Genomic DNA, 19040 nt, shown 5'->3' on the forward strand with positions numbered 1-19040 from the left:
AAGGGTAATTTTCTGCCATCCTTATTATTTGAATCCTAGCACTGTGTATTCTCTCTGGCTGCAGCTGGCTATTAGCTTGGCTCAAGCCAAATGAAACTGCAGAGTTGGGTTCCTGTGTTCGTACTTGGCCACAAGACAGCAATAACCTCTGCAGGAGCACTATTCATCCCACAGCGAGTTTTAGAAACAAAATTAAAGTGAGAAGTGAACACCTGAGATGATTACATTGCTGCAGCTGCGGCTTTTCTGTGTGCAGGCACCACAGTAGTTTCCAGAAAGCCAGTGTTCCTCTGGCTTTGGTCTCTTGTGTTTAAAGGGAACTAGCTAGTTACCAAAGTGCTCTAGGCTGAGCCTAGAACAGTACTCGGAGCACCACTATGCAAACATCACTGCCAGCAAGAGGCTGCAGTCACATTTTAGAGGCAACTCTATGATAAGCATGGGTTTTTAACTCCAATGTTGATGCCCTACAACCTGTCATTACTTTTTTCTTATTAAGATTTCTATGCTTTCTTAAAAAAATTGAAAGGAATATTCACATATTCTATGAAGCTGACCCAACTGAAGCCTCAAGTAGACTAAGACAGGTAGAACACTGCAGTTATGTATGAGTCAACATCAAAATGGGCAGTTTGACTTTTATCTGTGCCACAGAACACTCATGAATCTGAAGAAGAGTCATCTGTATTGTGTTTACAGCACAGTAGAAGGAAGCAAAGTGGTGAGAAACCAACAGCCATGCCATCCTCCAATACATTCACTACCCCAGAATCCCAGAGAAAAGTTCATAAGTCCCAGCTGTACAAACCAAGCAACTATACGAACACCAGGGCAAGGCACGTGTTTAAGGAACTGGATACATCAAGACACTCACATTGAGTAAGTTAGTCCTTGTAACTTGTGTCCCACCTCTGTTGGTGGCCAGGTGCCCTCTGCTGCCACATAGCCATGCATGTGGAGAGCCCCTGAGCCAGAGCAGGCAGCTGCCTCTCCACTCCCCCTCTGGCACTGCAGAGCTCAGCCAGAGGAGCCAGTGCAGTCTCCCTACAGGCAGCAGAGGGCCATGGTTACACAGAACCAGGTCAGAGATGCTGAAGTGTTCAAGAATGTGTCATACAAGTAGTAAGAACACAAACACAGAGTCTTCCACCTTGTACAGTAAAGCCTTCCCAACACAGTTTCTTACAGTCAGCAGTGAAACATACAACTCTTCAACACGAAAATCCTTAAGAATATTCTGCCATAAAGGCAAGTTTTGTTCTTCAGTAGGCAGTCATACACCAAAGGATGCTTTGCTTCCAACAGGCAAGGGGACCTCTTCATAAATTATTTTGAGATAAGGGGACTTCATAGGTAAAAACCAGTATTCCAAATTGTAGAAGAGGTAAAACTGATGATTCAAGACAACATGATCAATTATTTTGAAAATATCCACAAAAAACTCTCTGACACTCTGATGAGGTTTAAATGGACTGTAAAAGTCTCTTATAGCTGCTGCCAGTGTCTTGTTTCCTTGTGGTCCAAAAATAGATGTTTCATTCCCCAAATAAATAGGTTCTCCACTGACTAAAATTATGCTTGTATAGTTTGTTTGTATCTTCTTAAATACAGCTCCTAAGTCAGCTAGCTTCTGGTAGGTTCTCAGTATAAACTTAGAGCACTCGTAAGCATCAAACCACACTGTAGACTTTTTGTCAGGACTTGCTTGAACTGTCCAGGTCTCGTAGTAAATGCCAGTCTCATTGTCATATTTTACCCATTGTGCCATGTCATTAAACATGGCTCCTGTAAGAGATGAAAATAAGTATTGCAGAGATGAGGTAACAAATGCAAGATTCAAAATATCTTCCATCTACTTCAAGGTTCACCTGCCTCCCCTGCAAAAGTTTACCTACACCACCTCATCATATACAGACACAAGGTGTAGGTTGGAGGCGAAAGGGATAACCCACTGAACAAACTACATTTACATGCAGGTTATTTAAACTGTGATTCCTTTTTCTGATCCTTTGCTCCTACTATACCAGAACATTCAAACATTAGAGAAGAGTGACACTTCTCATTTTGCTTTATCCATGCAGACAAACAGGCCAGAGGTAGTACAGTCTACAAGAGATGCTGTCAAAATGCTCACCGGACCAACAGACATTTCTGCACTTAAAGTTTTAACTAAATTCAAAACTTCAGAGCAGAAATTTTCACGTCTCTTCACAAAAGAGATGCAGACTGAGACACCCTGCTGATTTAGCAGCTCTGCAGCTGGCAAAGCTGAATTGAGCCAAATTATAAGTGGGATGCAAGGCCACTAAGATGGGATGCTTTTTGCCAGCTCTCTGAAGGGAGAAAGTTCAGCTCATGATGCTGTTCATCTGTGCTTGCATCCACTCACCCTCTTTGACTAGAAATCTGAAAGTTATTGTGAAATTCAGACAACTGAAAACTCTGAGATGCTATTTCCTTAAAAGTTTCATGGATGTGGAAAGTGAGAGAGGTGAGGAGAATTGTAACAGTGCCTCCATGAGGCACCAGTGTAGCTTCACCTTTCTTGGGCATCAAATAATCCACAGAGAGAGGAAACATGACAAGTTCCCCAGCTGAAAAATTTTAACTTGGTATTCATACAAAAGAATCCAACTGTATCAGGCATCAAATACTTCAGTCATGAACTACAAACTTACAGGAAAGCAGCTCCATTTTGCTGCCTTGTTTAAAGAACTGCCCAGAATTTCTTAGCAGCACTGGATAGATTATGCAGAGACTGAGGCCAGCAAAGGTGCTAAGAGGGGAAGTGGGGACACACAAAGCAACACACATCACATGAGCTGACTCTCCACTGTGTCTTGCACACTACACCAACTTCAGAAACTAAGTGGTTTTGGTCACACAAAACGTTAGCTCTCCAAGTCCTCAGTGAACTTTTTTTGTAAGTCACTCACTTTACTGCTAGAGCCATAAATCAGATTTGAATGGCCTTTTTACTTTAGGATTGCAGTGATCAGTATATACCAGGAAACTCTCCTGGTGGTCACCTATGTATTTTTAGGCATAAGGCCTAGCTTTGTTCTACAACATATGACAAGAGACTTATTACTGGGGATGTTTCCACATTTTTTAGAACATATAATGAGTGGGACAACAACAGAGATTAATATTTTTTATCTTTGAGACTGTTTCTAAATATGCCTTGTTTGCTCAGTAATGAGCATGTTTTCAACAGTTTTTCTATCTCAGCAGTCATCTGCCACTTCACAATAGAAGTTTTTGTTTTGGTGAGGCCATGTGAAAAGAGTCCATAATGATTCTGTATAAGCTGTTTTGCTATTTTTACACTCAAGAGACTCAAGTGGTTTTGTACAACAACACCAAATGACTCTCACTTAACAGCTCTCCAGTGTGAATTGTTCAAAACACAGCTTCATGCCACTTTCTGTATTCAAGAGAGTGTTTAAAATTAGCAGCATTGACTAACACTGCAAATAACTTATAGAACATAAATTAAAATATGCTGCTTTACACAAGACAAGGCTGACTCTATATTTTGTATTAACAATATCCAAAGCATCTAAAATCTACCTGATATTGTGGTCACAAGAACTAAAGTTCCATTTGCCTTCCAGTGTGCATCATCTATTCCTTCATAAAAGCAGGCAGCTCCCTGGTTACACCAGAACGGTGCATCCATGCCAGGCCGCAGATGTGGAAATGTGCAGTTCCCAAGCTGGAAGAGCTCATACCACTCCATTGTGTAGTTTCTGCCTGTCAGTGAGCTCTTGAAACCCACAGCATCATGCATAATTTTCTGGAAAAAAAAAAAAAAAAAAAAGAACCAAACCATCAAAACTTTGATTTCATAACAACTTCAGGTTGACCTGTACAGAAGGTAAGATGCTCAGGAGCTGTTGTGTAACAGGGTGAGAAGAGGGGAGGGAGTTCCTGTAACATCTTGGATTCAGTAACACTAAAGCACAGCACAACAGACTGCATGACACACATAGTTTTATCAGAGCATTATGCTGTCTCAGTGGTTGTCTATTCATGCACTGTAAATTCTGCCACTTGGAGGCAGATACTTAGTGGAAGCCCATCATCAAGACTCAAGGTGACTTTTGAATCCTTAACTTCATGGAGGTATCAGAGAAATAAAGAACAGAACCAAGTTACCAAAACCAGATCTTGCTAATGAATGCCATAAAACTAATGAGACAAATACTTCATTTAAAAGCTGCACAGTAAAAACATAAAGCCAAACTTAATTAACAACTGAGATACCAATACTTGAATCTATTTCCACTTTTGACTCTTTGTGCTTGGTTTTGATCCACCAACATTTCTTTATTAATTAGGAATCATGATTTGAAGATTAATTTTGCTGTAATTGCATGATTCCATGAATGGAGACTTCAATTCCATACTGATCATAGAAAGAACTGTAAAAGCAACCAACTCCTCATGATCCACCGTTCTGACCAGCTGTCTGTCTGCTCCTGACAGATACCAATGTCCAAACAAATATGTGAGTTTTCAACAAGAGAAAAAGTAATACCAATCAACTATTTTATCTAAGGGAACAAATAAAATTATTTTCTTGATGCAGTGACAGCACAGAAGAAAAGACTCTGAGACATAATGGTGTGTGCATACAAAGTATCATTATGCAGCTACATAGGGGAACATGTGCAAATCCACCAACAGTGCTGTTCGTGCTCTTGCCTTTAGCCCAGCTAAATCCTGTACATTTTGTTTGAAACTCAGTGCTCTTTGAGTATCCTCCCTATAGACAGCCTAGCTTGTGTGCTCTAATATTTTTCCATGTAAGCATATCCCAACTTTACAGCTCCTATTCTTGACACCTGCTGTTAAATTCAGCTGAATTTGTCACTATTACTTTGTTTAAAACATCACCTTACCAAATGTCCTAGTAGGTCCCCATACTTGAATTCCCACACTGGAGCCTGCAATCGATACACTTCAATGACATCCTCTTCTTTCATAAGTGGAATGGTAGAGCCAGTGGGACAGAAGGTGTAACGAGCTTGGCAGTAAGGATCGGTTTTTGGCCGGTAGTCAAAGCGCCTGTGTTGAGAAAGAGGAGCACACAGAATGACAAGCACAGCTTTGCAGCTGGAGGTACTGTCATGGCTTACTGAGGGGGACAGTGTCCAACACTCCCAAAGACAGATTCTGTGACCCAGACACTGCAACACTTGTTCACAACACAAGTTCATAAGGCTGCTGGGGTGCACATCTGCAGAAACAGGATTTCAGGACTGAAGGCTCACTAATGGAATTAATGTTGTACTGATTGTGAAGGAGTGAAAATAATGCAGATTATAAAGGGTGATATACAAGATCAGAGACACACAGATGCTGGGTAAAAGTCAATTTGAGATCTGCCTCAAAAACATTCTCCTGGCAATTTATTTACACAGGGATTACTCAATTTGTTCCTGTAAGAGGTCTCCAGATGTAGCTGTTTGACTCTACAGTATTGCCAAGATCAGAAAAAGAATTAATCTCTATACTAATTTAGATAAAGAGGTTTAAGAACGTAGCTGGGATCATTGTTTCTATTTCATTCTTATTAAATCTCAAAAACCGAAGACTCAATCTGCTTCCTTATCACACTACATACAAACAGCAAAGAACCTTTTTGACAAGGATATGAGGGGTGTGTGACAGGCTTTGGTAGCAGGGTGGCTACAGGGGTGGCTTCTGTGAGAAGCTGTCAGAAGCTTGCCTCATGTCAGGCAAGGCCAATGCCAGCCAGCTCCAGGATGGACCCTGCACTGGGCAGGGCTGAGACAATCAGGAATGACAGCAACACCTTTGTGATAACAGATTCAAGAAGTAAAAAAAAAAGTTACTGCACCAATGTAATTGTGGCCAGAGAAGTGCAGGATTAGAATATGTGAGAGGCACAGGCTAGCAGACACCAAGGTCAGCAAACAAGGAGTGAGCAGGAGCTGCTTCAGGTGCTGGAGCTGAGATTCCCCTGCAGGCCATGGAACAAACCCACACTGGAGCAGGTGGATCCCTTAAAGAAGGTTTTGAACCTACTGAGCAGGCTGTAAACCTATGGAGAGAGGAGCCCATGCTGGAGCAGGCTTCCTGGTACAACCTGCCAACCTCTGGGGAACCCACGCTGGAGCAGGCTGTGCCAGAAGGATTGCATGGAAGAGTGACCCATGTTGGAGCAGTCCATGAAGAACTGTTGCCTGTGGGATGAACTCAGGTTGGAGAAGTTCATGGAAAACTGTCTCTTGTGGAAGGGACCCCACGCTGGAGTAGGGGAAGGCCTCCTCTCCCTGAGCAGCGGCAGGAACAGCATCTGATGAAATGAGCCTGATCCCCATTCCTCATCTCCCTGCACCACTAGAGGGAGAAGGAAGAACCTGGGAAGGAGAGAGGTGTGGGGCAAAAGTGGTTTTAAGATTTATTCTGCTTCTTATTATCCTGCTCTGATTTTGTTAGTAATAAATTCAATTAATATCCCAAAGCTGAGTCTATTTTGCCTTGTGACAGTATTAGATTAGTGATCTCTCCCTGTCCTTATCTCAACTCATGAACCCCCAAAATACCTTGCTGTATTTTCTTTCCCCCACCCACTTGTGGAGGAGAGTGATGGAGTGACTTTGGTCGGCACTGGGCATCCAGCAAGGACCAACCCACTGCAACAAGTCTTCCTGTTCCAAGGATACTCATTGTATTTCACTTAAAATAAGGTTCCTATATTCCCGTTACCAAGACAAATTGGCATGCACAGCTTGTCCAGACTTTGTCTGGTTAAGCCTGAGAGTCTAACACACTCAGCTGCTCAGGGCTACTGATACAAATACCCCAGTCATGAGATGACTCAAGGACACAGGACTTCCTGAGCAATACTTCAGCCAGCAGCTCAGCTGAGGCATTGCTGATTTTCCCTGTGGACTTCTTCCCCAGACTTTCTGAGAACTCCAGCATGATTGCCTTTATTTTGGCGGGGGGCGGGAGGGGAAGAAAAAGAAGGGAAAAACAATCCCCAAACTCTAACTTCTGAAAAAAACAGAAAACAAAGACTTAGGCAAACCATATATTCAAGTCCATTTCTAGCTTGTACACCTTACATTTTCAATTACTCCTTGCATGTGACAAGAAGGTAAGAAGAATGTTAAATACTGAAACCCCACATTTCTGAGCATCTCACACCAATGGGATTGTTCTCCACCTGTGACCCAGTCTTTTAACTCCTGAACTTGATGGAAAATCCCAACAACTCGTGACTGCAAGACCAGCTCCTTCAGGCATCACCTGACGCAAATTTAACTACTGAGAATTACACAACAGGCTCTCAAAATTTCAGATGTGCATTATGAAGTTACAGTTAAACATTGATGACTACTCCCTTTACAAACAGTAAACCTGCACAAAATACACAACCAAGCGCAGCCCTTCTTCTGAAGGGGCTCATGTCCTCGGCACAGCCAGATCTGTCGCTATTTTCACGCCACAATGTGCAGCCTCCTCCTGTCCCCGACTCCACCAGGAATTCTGGAGCTCACGCAGCTCTGGAACGGGATTTTGTACCGCTTCATTTGCCGCCAAGTGTGGCGTTAAGTTACATTTTAAAAGCAAAACAAGCCGTACCCTGGTTTCCTCATCACCACCTTTTCTACGGAGAAGGAAAGCGTGTTTAAAGGCGGGCAGTCACCCCCGGGGAACCAATCCCTCCCGCCGCCCACAGCTCTCGGTCTGGGATGGCACTACGGCTCCCCCAGCGAGCCGAGCACGCCAAACACTCTGTCAAAGATCGGCACCCCAGATTAAAAAGGGGAAGCCCTCCGCGGCCTTTCCAGTCCCACACACAGAGGCAGAGGCAGGGCGCTCACTCACCTGTAGGGCACGGGCCACCGCCGCCGCAGCCAGCGGAGCTGCCCCGAGACACACGGCGCCAGCAGCAGCAGCAGCAGCGGCGGCAGCAGCCGGGAGCAGCGAGCGGGGCCCATGGCGGAGCCGCAGCCGGGCCGGAGCGGCGGGGGAGCGGCGGGCCGGAGGAGGCCGGGCGGGAAGGGGCCGCCCCCGCGCCCGCCCACGGGGCCGGGGAGGCCGGCGGGGCCGCCGAGCCCGGGCTGTGGAGGGGCCTGGCCGAGAGGGGCTGCTCCTGCTACTCCTGCTCCACCTCCTGCTGCTCCTCCTCCCGAGAGGAGCCGGCCGTGAGCCGAATCGTCCGAGGAAAGCCAGCGGGCTGAACTGCGACTGTGCCTGCTGGAGGTCCTGCAGCAACTACACGTTGTTGTCGTTTAGCTGGAGTACGGTGTCTGTTCCACGCATTGCTTTGGAGAAGTGTCAGGCTGGTGAAGGGTCTGGAGCACAAACCCTACGAGGAGCCCTGAGGGAACTGGGGGCGTTTAGCCTAGAGAAAGGGAGGCTCATGGGGAGCCTTACCGCTTTCTAGAGCTCCCTGAAAGTGGGCTGTAGCCAGGCCGAGGTCGGCCTTTTGTCCCACGTAACCAGTGACAGGATGAGAGGACACAGTTTTAAGCAGCACTAGGGGAGATTTAGGTTGGACATTAGGAAGAATTTCTTGACAAGAAGTGTTGATTACATACTGGGATAGACTGCCCAGGGAGGTGGTGGAGTCACCATTCCTGCAGGCATTTAAGGAGAGACTGGATGCAGCACTGAGGCAGCGCTGAGTGCCGTGGTGTAGCTGACATAGGGGTGTTCGATCATAGGTTGGAGTTGATAATCTCAGAGATCTTTTCCAACCTAATTGATTCTGCAAAAGTCACATCAAGTGCCCATCCTCACATCCAGAACCTACCGGGGGATGACCTCTGGGTGCGGCCCCAGGATGATGATGAGAGGCCCCACCAAAGGGCAGAGAGGCTTCTGCTGTGATGAACCCTGTAACCCTGACCCTCTTCAGACTGCCCAGAAGTCTTGTCTGAAACTTTTCAGGGTTTCAAGCTAAGTTTATATATAGTCACCCACTGCAGAACACTTTTTCAAATCGTAACAGTTTACATTACAGGAATTATATAGCAGTTTATTCTCTCATCTTTATAATAATGTGAGAACTATCTTGCAGATGAACTAAGAGAAACTGTGAAGACAGGTTTGCCAGCAGCATCCCTGCAGAAAACACAGCTATTTCCAGCTCTGTAGAATTCAAAACTGGCTATGTGTCAGAGTCCAGGAGGCTAAGTTTAGTAGTTGGCATCCAGAGTGAAAACACTGGTGTATGCTAGTCACTGGGTAAATAATAACCGTGCTGTGGACTTTTGACTGTCAGGAGCCAGAAAAATATCTCTGCTCACTTCACGTGAGCCCCTAAAGAACAAACAGTTGTCTACTCAGCACTATGCTAGGCTATATATTCAAACAAAACTGCAGGTGGAAAACCCTGCATCCTTCATAAAACTGCAGGATGGGCTTCTGAATATCAGTTTCAGTAATGCTGAGGGTACTAAAGATGTTCAGAGTACCTTAAAACCTTTAATTTCAGCAACATTTATTTATCTCACTTTCCTGTTGATTCTATTCTATTTATTTTTAAAATCCATGCCATTCAGCACTATACATTAATTTGATCATGATTACATACTAATATTTCCATATCTCATTTTTATCATGTTAATTGTGTCTGATTTATAAAATCTCTGGGTTTATTTGTTAGAAAATAAAGTGTGCCAGTAATCACACGTGTTTCATAGCTTGAGTGTAGTACAATATACCAGTTCATTAATCTGTTCAAAAAAGATATATGTTTGTTTGGAATATAGCCATAATTCCTAGTGCCAGAGATCTGGATGTGTAACTCTGGAAGTGCTTTATGAAATGAAGGACAGCTAATTTATCCCTTCTTTGAAACCAGGATGCAAGGAAGTGAAATGGCCTAATGAAGCTGCCATAACTGCTCACTAGCCAAACTAGAAATGTGGTATGAACAGGTTCTTAGTCCTGGCTCAGCATATGGTTGTAGTGTGGGTTATTAAATCTCCACTATGCAGATGCTATAGGGGCTAATTTTTTCCTTTTAATAGCATTTTTATATCTCACTTCATTACATCTCACTGGAAACTTTTGTAGCAAGGTACCATTTTTGTTTGTTGTTTGTTTTTTTTCTCATGCAGCCTAAGTTATGTTGTGAACATAGAAAATAAACCACTAATACATTTATGAATAAATAAACTTGAGCTAAAAAGACATTGTCTAGTTTATTATGCAGAAACATGTCAAATTCCCCATTATAAACCCACAGAGCTGATCTGGATCTTTGTCCAGTAACAGGCTCTGAGGAAATACTGAGACTGACTACAAAGATCAAATTCTAGACCTGACAGGATTCCTCAATTTTTCTTCTTTCTCAGAGTATTTTCTTTTTTGATGAGTGAAAACAACATTTTCCTGAAACAACAAAGACTCTTGATGGTTTCCCATTACAAATCAGTAACTTCTCCATCTTTACCCTTGACATGAACAGGATGGAAGGGACTGAGAGAAAAGGGAAAACAGATCCTGCTGCTTCAGTCAGAAATCGTGGGTTTGAACAGCTAGTTTGGCTTTGAGCATGTACTGAAGTCACAGCAGAAAGGCTGTTGGACCTCTGTAGCAGCCCCTGTCTCACAAAAGTGGGCTGCTCTGGATGGTGCTTACACCACAGCTGCATATCTCCCAGCCAATGTATATATTGGCAGTGGGGCATTTGGTAGGAAAGTCACAGTTATATCTATGGATCACAGCAGATAAAGCTACACATCTGGCAGCTTTACTGATAACAGGGGAGTTTTTTCCCACTCACGCTGGTGTATGTTAGCTATTGAGTAAGCTGGGTGCATATTGAGAAATACAAACATTACCTGAAGTCACGCTGAAGCTGCTCTGAAGGAATTCATCAATCAGAGGCACAATCTCTGCCTTTGAGGAGTAAGAAAGGAATTATAAAAAAAGAGCCAGAAACAGGGCTCCTGTGCACCCACACTCTGCTACATAGCTTGAGATGCCACTTGAGCTATGAGTTGGGCTGGAAGAAAGACGTCTTTTTTTCAGAAGGGGGAAATGAAAGGGCTCTCTTTGTAAGATACTACTAAGAGTTCCCCTCAGGACCTCCTTGACCCTGACAGCTAGGATGAGAGCTGTGCTCGGGACAGATGTGCAGTTCAGTAAACATTTGGGATTGCAGGACAGTTCCTCCTTTGTCTGCCAGCTTAGGAGGCAGGTAATGGAAATTATTTCTTTCCAAGCTGGAATTCTAGGGGGTCTGCTGAAGCCTGAGAGATAGGATGAGGGTTGGGATAAGGATGCAGAGGAAGTTCATAATGAGTTTTAAACTGAGATGAACCCTCTGGGATTTGCTGCAGGGTAAGGATAAGTGAATTGATGAGTCAGCTGGGTGCATGTGAAATACAAAGAGCTGTCCAAGTCAAATTTAAGCTAACAGCTGTTGTTAGGCAACTAAGACTCTTCAAAGCAGGATTTACATTAGAGAAAACATCTTTTTCAAATCCTGGGCAGCAGGAAAAAGGCTGGAGTCTAGGACAGAGCTGTAATTGAACCCCCTGAAGTCCAGAGGGGACAATACCTGCTCTCTTCCCATCAGGGTGTGTAGCTGATTGCTCAAGGTCTAATAAAAACTTGTGAGGAAAAGTCAGAAACTGCTTCTGCTCCACTGAGACACCTGAGAAGAGGCTCCCTGCTCCTTTCCTGGCAAGCTGCTTTTAAGCCAAAGCTCCTGCCTCCCACCTGAGCTACACTGCAGCCACACCTGAAGCCAGCTGTGTACCCTGCTCAATGCAGACCCAACCCATGCATCAGTCATTGCAGTATAACCTTCCATTTGCTGCATCACCACAGATTTTTCTAGTGATTGGACACTTGGTGGAACCTCTCTGCTATTCAGTTTCTGAAAGGGAACAAGCACAAAGTAGTGGCTGGATCCAGCAGCAGCCCCAGATACAGCAAGGCAGAGGCTGGGATGACACTACTGGTGCTGAGGTCAACCCACAGGATGTGCAGGAAGGACCCATACATCAGGACACCAGGAAACAGGACACGCCTGCAGCATGGCTCAGGTGATGTCTGGATGCCCATGGATTTGTGACTGGAGGGCGTGTGGGTGGAGCCCACAGCAGAGGCTTGTCAGGTAATTATAGGGCTACTAGTGCACCAAGGGCCTTGGCCACAGCTCCTTCTCCCATCAAGGTGTGACTTCTCACCTTGCAAACATCTGGCTTCAGAGCTGTACTCCTTGTAAAATGTTCTCGCTTTTGTGGGGCCAGGATAGAGCAGAGTCCTCTTGACTGCTTTGGGGTTACAGAGAGCTAGGGCAAGGACATGTCATGAGCTGGGATAAAAACATTGACCTAAGACACAGAAGGCCATGACAAGGTCAGACAGGCAGGGCAGGGATGTGGCATGAGAGCACAGAGCACAGAGATGTGACATTGAGAACCTGAGGTTGGATATGACCATCATATCCCAATCAAGTCTTGGGTCCATCCAGGAAAAGGGTTGACCTATAATGAGAATCTGAGTTCCATCTAAGAGACAGGGTCAGAAACAAGACTGGAGATGAGGTTACTGACAATTCAAATGGATCCTGGGATCCATCCAAGACTAGCCAGTGAGTCAGGACAGCAAGGAGCAGGGAATTCTCAAGATGCTCACTTCTCTAGCTCTAACATTAACCCTGCCCCTAACACACTACAGAATTTGGGACTACACTCATTTCTCCAAACATGCACTGAGCTTAAACTCCTTCCAGGCAGAAGCTTTCTCCTAGCTCTCAAGCATAAGGATGATTCCAGCAGGATTCCAGCTCTGCAGACTCTCAGTGGAGCTATGCTGTAGTCCTGCTCAGAGTAAACACTGCCCAGCAGACTGCCTGCTGAAGGGCAGACTCCAATTTCCCTATCCTGGCCCTGTCCTGTTCCACAATCTCCCTGTCCATCATGCCACACAGACTCCCAACCAGTCAGGATTGCATTTTGCTGCAGGAAAAGGCTCAGCTTTCAAATGTCGTTTTTGTTCTGCCCTAAGGGACTAAGCTGGGAATGGGTCAAGGAAGAAAGGCTGGTTTGCTAAATGTCTCAGTTTTTCCAAATAAAGTGAAGCAGCTCCTTAAAACGCGGCATGAGATTAATGGAGAAAAGCAGACCAGGCGGGGCTGGTAAGCGAGGCGTCACGGAAACAAACAGCACCAGCAGTACCCAGCGGTATCGCAGGCCTCTAACCAAACCCCACTTTTTATTTGGCTTTCAAAGCAATCTGGAAGCCGATTTTCATTGCACGATTATAGCCCTACGCGTAAAACAAACCCAGCGAACAAAACCCACCTCACGGGCACCGCCCTGAGGCTCTGCGAGCCGCGGCAACTTTGTGCCTAGCGACAGAGCGCGCCGTTCTGCAGCGCACCGAGGCTCACCCGCCCGCCGCACCCGCAGCCCAGGCCTGGGGCCGGAAATGCGCTTGAGCCTGTTTCGTTTAAAACTACAAGCACGTGCCATTCGCTTTCCCGATTCCCTTGTTTATTTCCCGCCCCGCCCGCCCGGGCGGCGGCGGAAGATGGAGCCGGCGGCGGCGCGGCGGCGCAGGCGCGGCAGGAGGAGCAGAAGGAGGAGCAGGGACGGTGCTGGCGGCGCAGCTGCTCCCGGGCTGAGGGGCGGCGGCCATGGGCAAGCGGGTGGCGCTGGTGCTGGCCGGCTGCGGCGTCTTCGATGGCAGCGAGATTCACGAGGCGTCGGCGGCGCTGGTGCACCTGAGCCGCGGCGGCGCGGAGGTACCGGGGGCGGCGGCCTGTGGGTGTATATGAATATACGTATTTATGTGTCTGTCTGTGTGGCCTGGCGTGCGCTGCGCCACGCAGCAGCCGCGAGTCCCCCTGTCTATGGGACCGGAGCCCCTCCCGGCTTGCGGTGCTCCCTGCGCCGGCCCTGCACCCTACACAGCCTCTTCAGCCATAATATCCCCCTTCACATTGCCCCCTCCCCGCCCAAAGATCCCCGCCCTGCCTCCTGACGGGGGTAGAGATCGCACAGGCAGCTGGGCACAAGACTGAAAAGGGGCCTCCTGATTACAACTAAATTATTATATTGAGAGTCATGCCTGCAGGTCGAAGAGAGCCCTGGTGAAGACTGTTCCCCTGAGCGTGTGTAGAAGTTAACTGGAGTTACAAAACTTGCATGGAAATGACTAGGCAATCATAATAGAGGGACTGCACTTGGAGAATTGCTCTGAATTTCTGTATATAGACAATGCCAAAAAAAGTCCAGTGGGTGTGCTTGATTTGTGGAATACCACTGAACACCCAGGCTTGCTCGACTCTGAAGTAAGTAACCAGTCTCTCTTGATAGTGTAATTATTTGATTCACACACCAGGTAATGAATCCAATTTTGTGGGCAATAGTGCCAGACTTTTTTTAGTGGTGCCCAGTGACAGGACGAGGAGCAATAGTCATAAACTAATTCTCAAGGAGTTTCATCTCAACATGAGGAAGAACTTCTTTACATTGAGGGTGGCAGAGCATGGGAAAAGGCTGGCCAGGGAGGTTCTGGAGTCTCTGTCTGTGGAGATATCCAAAACTCACCTGGGTGCATTTTTGTGTGCCCTGTTCTAGGTAACCCTGCCTGGTCAGGGGGTTGGGCTGGGTGATCTCTGGAAGTCCCTTCCAGCCCTAACAATTCTGTGATCCTGTGAACCCAGGAGCAAGGAGAAGCTGGAGACCTGTCTCTTCTCCTCTGGCCATGGGGAGTTGAGGATGGTTAAAATTCTTTGTTTTACCTCCAGTTGCTTTTGCAGCCCTCACTGGGATTCACCTCCTTGTTTTCTGCTCAATGTTTCTGGGTTCTCTTTGGTAAACTGGGACTTGTCAGAGGAGCCTGGGCCAGAACATAGTGGTGTGCATTGGTCCCTTCTGGCTTCAAATGGCAGGGGCTGGTCACTGTCTGTGTGTAGCCACATTCAGGTGTCTCATGGTAACAGCACCCTCATTTAGCACAAAATTGTCATCTCTGAGAAGTTTGCAAAGGAAGCTTCAAAACAAACAGAAATACAGCCCCTGTGGGTACACCTGTCACAGAACTTTTTATTCTGATGGAGTGTTCTCCTTTTGTGTCTAACCAAAATTGGTTCTCCTGTGTTTTGTTCTTCATTTCTGCTGCTGGTGTTTTAGGACAGCTGGTAACTCTAATTCTTGTACAGTTGCATCTTTAACTTTTTTTTATGTCAAACTTTTTTAGCACTTTCATCCCATAACAGTTAAGAGCAACCTTTCCTCAAAGTCTGCTGTATGTCCTGTTGGGCTGCTGGCAAAAATTGTGGTGTCCTGTTTGTCCTTGGGCTTATCTGCCATTCTAAAATCAGTAAGCTTAATGTTGGTGTAAGAATACTCTCCTGTCAAAATGCTGCAGAAATAGGATGGGAAGAATAGCTGTGTTTAGCCATCCTAATATATCACATGCTGCTTTAGATATTTAATGTGCTGGATTCATCCTGTGGAATTTGCTTAACTTACGTAAGAGGCTTCAGAGACAAAACCTGTTTTCATTAAGTGGTTTTATCGTGACAAATATGTATGAGTTTTATTTACATTCACAAACTTGCTTAATCTCTCTTCCTAGGTGAAGATATTTGCCCCCAATATTGAGCAAAGGGATGTAGTCAATCACCTAAAAGGAAGTCCAGCAGAAGAGAAGAGAAATGTGTTAGTTGAAAGTGCCAGGTTGGCACGGGGAAACATTCAGGATTTGGCTGAACTGAAAGCTAGTGAATTTGATGCTGTCATTTTCCCTGGTAGGTATCATAAAATCACAGAATATTCTGTGTTGGAAGGCCCACAAGGATCATTGAGTCCAGCTCTTAAGTGAATGGCCCACTCAGGGGTTGAGCCCACAGCCTTGGTGTTAGTAGCACCATGCTCTGACCAGCTGAGCACATCTTTCAAAAGAAAAGTATTTGTGATTTTTTAAACTCAATATATTTATTGATTCATAGTTCAAGCTAGAGTGTTCTTTTGGTATTCCATTTTGGTATTCTATTCCTTATTACTAAAGGTTGTGAAAACTTCACTACTTATGTGTGGACAAGAACCCTGACCAGAGTTCCAAAACTGGGCAGAGCTCAGTTACATGGCAATACCTTAATTTTTGGGCCTCTGAAAATGTTGGCAGAGTAGCAGGTTGCCAGATAGATTATGTTCCATGTCAGATGGGAGTACATTCTGTTTTAATTATGTATCTACTCAGCTGCTGATCAAGTTGTATAAAATGTGTTTATGGATAATTTTTTATTTAGAGACTACAGAATTGCATTCCAGATGGAGATAATTGTAATCACTTTTAGAAATTAAGAAGCTGGAGCATCACGAGGAAATCATGACTTGCTGAAAATCTCTTTCCAGAATATTCATAGTACTGTTAAATACTGCCTTCATGATTGGGCCTAAGTGTTAATTTTGAAGTTTTCACACTGTTGCAAGGCCAGCAGAGGGAGTGTGTGTATAACACAAACAATTCTGCCTGCACTGTGAGTGAGCCCTGATGTCAGGGCTGATCAGGAGGGAGTAGAGGCTCACAGATGTTCTCCACGTTAATTTCATGCTGTTATAACCCAAGCTCAGGGGGTTGCTGTAATAACTGTTAGAGGGAAATAAACCCTATTAAGTTTGAAAATTAAAACCTTACCTCAGAGATTTCAGATAACACTTGAAAATGAGCAAACCGGGAAAGGAAAAATATTAAAAATGCAAAGCTTCTTGATGCTGTCTGTTGAAGTACTTGTGGAAATTTCCTTTTTCGGATTGGAGAAAAGTTGATGCTGTGCACATTCCATATGGAATAACCTTACTTTGATTATTCTGATGGTTATAAATCCAGCAGACAAAGGAGCTGTAAAATAAAATCTGCTTAAACAATTAAATGCACCTAAAGGATTGTTAAAACTAAGTTATAGAAAGACAAATTGGCACTGTTTTTTAATAGGAAATTATGTTATCATTTACAAGGGTTTTTTTGGCTCAGAATACCATATGTTATAATGTCCGTTTTATGTAAAATCCCCAGTGTTTTTTTCTTCTGTTAATCTCTTTTTTTAAAGTTGAAAAGTAAAGAAGAAAAGTTCTTCTATAATTGCTTAAGCATCAAAGTAAAACTTAAGAGTTCGTTACTGTAGAGGGTCAAATCACTGTTTGCATTACTCCCATGAATTCCATACTTCTGCTTTTAACTAGTATTAGTCCTGTGATCCCTCTTCCTTATGAAGGAGATGGTGCAGCTGTTCTAGTGACTAGCAAATGAATGTGAGGTTTCCTGTTTGTCTATTTGTTGCTTTTTGAAACAAGGTTAAGTTTTCTGGCTTATGTAACCTACATGATATAAAAAAGTGTGCAGTTAAACTTTTAACATTGTAAACCCATCATTTACAGGTTACATTGTAAGTAACAGGTTACATTTACAGTAACAGTGTAAGGCTTTCAGTACAGTTACTAAAGAGTCCCAGATACCAAGAATATGTTGTAAAAAAGAGCTTCTGTTTGATATCAAATTTAATAGCTTTTAGCAGTGCCTTATATTTGAGCTTTGTGATTTTAGTTTTGGGTTTTTTGGTTGGTTTTTTTTTTTTTTTTTAGGTGGTTTTGGTGTAGCAAAGAATCTGTGTTCCTGGGCTGTAGATGGCAAGAACTGTACTGTCAATGAGCATGTGAACTCCACACTCCAAGCCTTCCACAGTGCTAAGAAGCCCATTGGTTTATGCTGTATATCACCAGTCCTGGCAGCCAAAGTGTTTCCTGGCTGTGAAGTTACAGTCGGTCAAGATAAAAACGTAGATGGAAGGTAAGAAGGAAATGGATGGATGTGATTTACATAGGAATTAAGATTGGAAAAGTCAGAGTCTTCAAAAGTCTCTTTGGTACCAGTAAACCTGGGAGAACTTAGTTACTTTTAAGAAAAATTAGTGACAGTTTTCACTAGAATACTAGTAGTAGGCACAGAACTCACACAGCAGAGAGAATGAATCCATGAGGTCAGGTGACTTGTGATGTTACAACCAGATATACACTGATCTGTGATATCACAGAATTGTTTAGGTTGGAAAACTCCTCTAGGATGGTTGAGTCTAGCTGCTAACTCAGGGATTTTTAGTAAAATTTTTCTGGTGGTAGTGGTTTGAGGCCAGTTTAGGGGAGGGAGATAAGAACAGGGCCTGGCAGAAATCAGTACTGCTTCAAGTGTCAGCTCCCAATAAAACTTCTGAATTAAATTTATCATCAGCTGTAGTGAGGGATTCTGTTCAGAGCAGATTGCATCTGTTCCTTCCTTACCAGAAGGGGGAAAGCCATCAAAATCTCTACATAACTCAGAGGAACACCTTACATGGAGGAGTTGGAAAAGGTTGCAGGTTCAGTTGGCTTCTCTCAAGTTTTTAAAGATCAGTTATGGCTGTACTTGGTATTGTCTTCCAAACGTATGGAAAGATTGTTAAAAACTATTGTACCTTGCATATTGTGGCTCTGCATTTCAGGCCTTGTTTTCAAAGGTATTTAGATAATTTGATGTGTCCATAGGGGATAGGAGAATCTGATAGTAGCAGCCTCTTTAGCTAACTTGTCATCATCAGCTAAAGAATCACATAGATATGATTGTAATTCTCTCAGTTAATTTATGTGTGCAGAATTTTATGGCTATATCATTGCTTTTGTTAATTCAAGTCTTTTTATTTACAGATTTCCTGATGCTGAAACGGCATCTGCTATAACAGAGCTTGGATGTAAGCACATTTGCAAAAATGTAAATGAATCCCACGTGGATACAGCCAATAAAATAGTTACTACCTGTGCTTTCATGTGCAAGGCTCCTCTGCATGAAATTTTTGATGGAATTGGAACAATGGTACAAGAAGTCCTGAAGCTTGCCTGACTTGAAGCGTACAGACTTCTCTAAGGAAATCAGTGTAGATAAGCATAAACATTTAGCTTCCTTTGACTGAATCAATAAAATAATGCAACTGCTAAACTTCACAGTTCCTGGTTTGGTGTGGTGGGGTGTTTTTAATTGTTTAATACATC

General features: G+C 44.2%; 2 protein-coding genes across 2 annotated transcripts; one reads left to right on the top strand and one right to left on the bottom strand.

Moving 5' to 3' along the window:
• Nucleotides 1-649: 649 nt before the first annotated feature.
• Nucleotides 650-8103, bottom strand: CLN5 (CLN5 intracellular trafficking protein). Its single transcript, XM_079308297.1, has 4 exons — nt 7870-8103; nt 4908-5073; nt 3574-3799; nt 650-1785 (listed from the first exon to the last, which is right to left on the bottom strand). The coding sequence occupies exons 1-4, from the start codon at nt 7980-7982 to the stop codon at nt 1274-1276; spliced, it is 1017 nt and encodes a 338-aa protein (XP_079164423.1). The 5' UTR covers nt 7983-8103; the 3' UTR covers nt 650-1273.
• Nucleotides 8104-13578: 5475 nt separating this feature from the next.
• On the top strand, nt 13579-18992 carry LOC306797887 (glutamine amidotransferase-like class 1 domain-containing protein 3, mitochondrial). The gene is made up of 4 exons (XM_079297547.1): nt 13579-13756; nt 15598-15769; nt 17604-17808; nt 18699-18992. The coding sequence occupies exons 1-4, from the start codon at nt 13649-13651 to the stop codon at nt 18889-18891; spliced, it is 678 nt and encodes a 225-aa protein (XP_079153673.1). The 5' UTR covers nt 13579-13648; the 3' UTR covers nt 18892-18992.
• Nucleotides 18993-19040: the final 48 nt, after the last annotated feature.

Source organism: Erithacus rubecula (genome assembly GCF_903797595.1).
Source record: "Erithacus rubecula genome assembly, chromosome: 1".
Lineage (NCBI taxonomy): Eukaryota > Metazoa > Chordata > Aves > Passeriformes > Muscicapidae > Erithacus > Erithacus rubecula.

Bases quoted from the DNA above. Each gene is read 5' to 3' on its own strand.
- CLN5 (XM_079308297.1), bottom strand. From the start codon at position 7,982: ATGGGCCCCGCTCGCTGCTCCCGGCTGCTGCCGCCGCTGCTGCTGCTG. The intron at 5,074-7,869 runs GTGAGTGAGCGC...TTCTCAACACAG, and splicing joins CGGTGGCCCGTGCCCTACAG to GCGCTTTGACTACCGGCCAA. The intron at 1,786-3,573 runs GTAGATTTTAGA...CATCTCTTACAG, and splicing joins TCTTGTGACCACAATATCAG to GAGCCATGTTTAATGACATG.
- LOC306797887 (XM_079297547.1), top strand. From the start codon at position 13,649: ATGGGCAAGCGGGTGGCGCTGGTGCTGGCCGGCTGCGGCGTCTTCGAT. The intron at 13,757-15,597 runs GTACCGGGGGCG...CTCTCTTCCTAG, and splicing joins TGAGCCGCGGCGGCGCGGAG to GTGAAGATATTTGCCCCCAA. The intron at 15,770-17,603 runs GTAGGTATCATA...TTTTTTTTTTAG, and splicing joins TGATGCTGTCATTTTCCCTG to GTGGTTTTGGTGTAGCAAAG.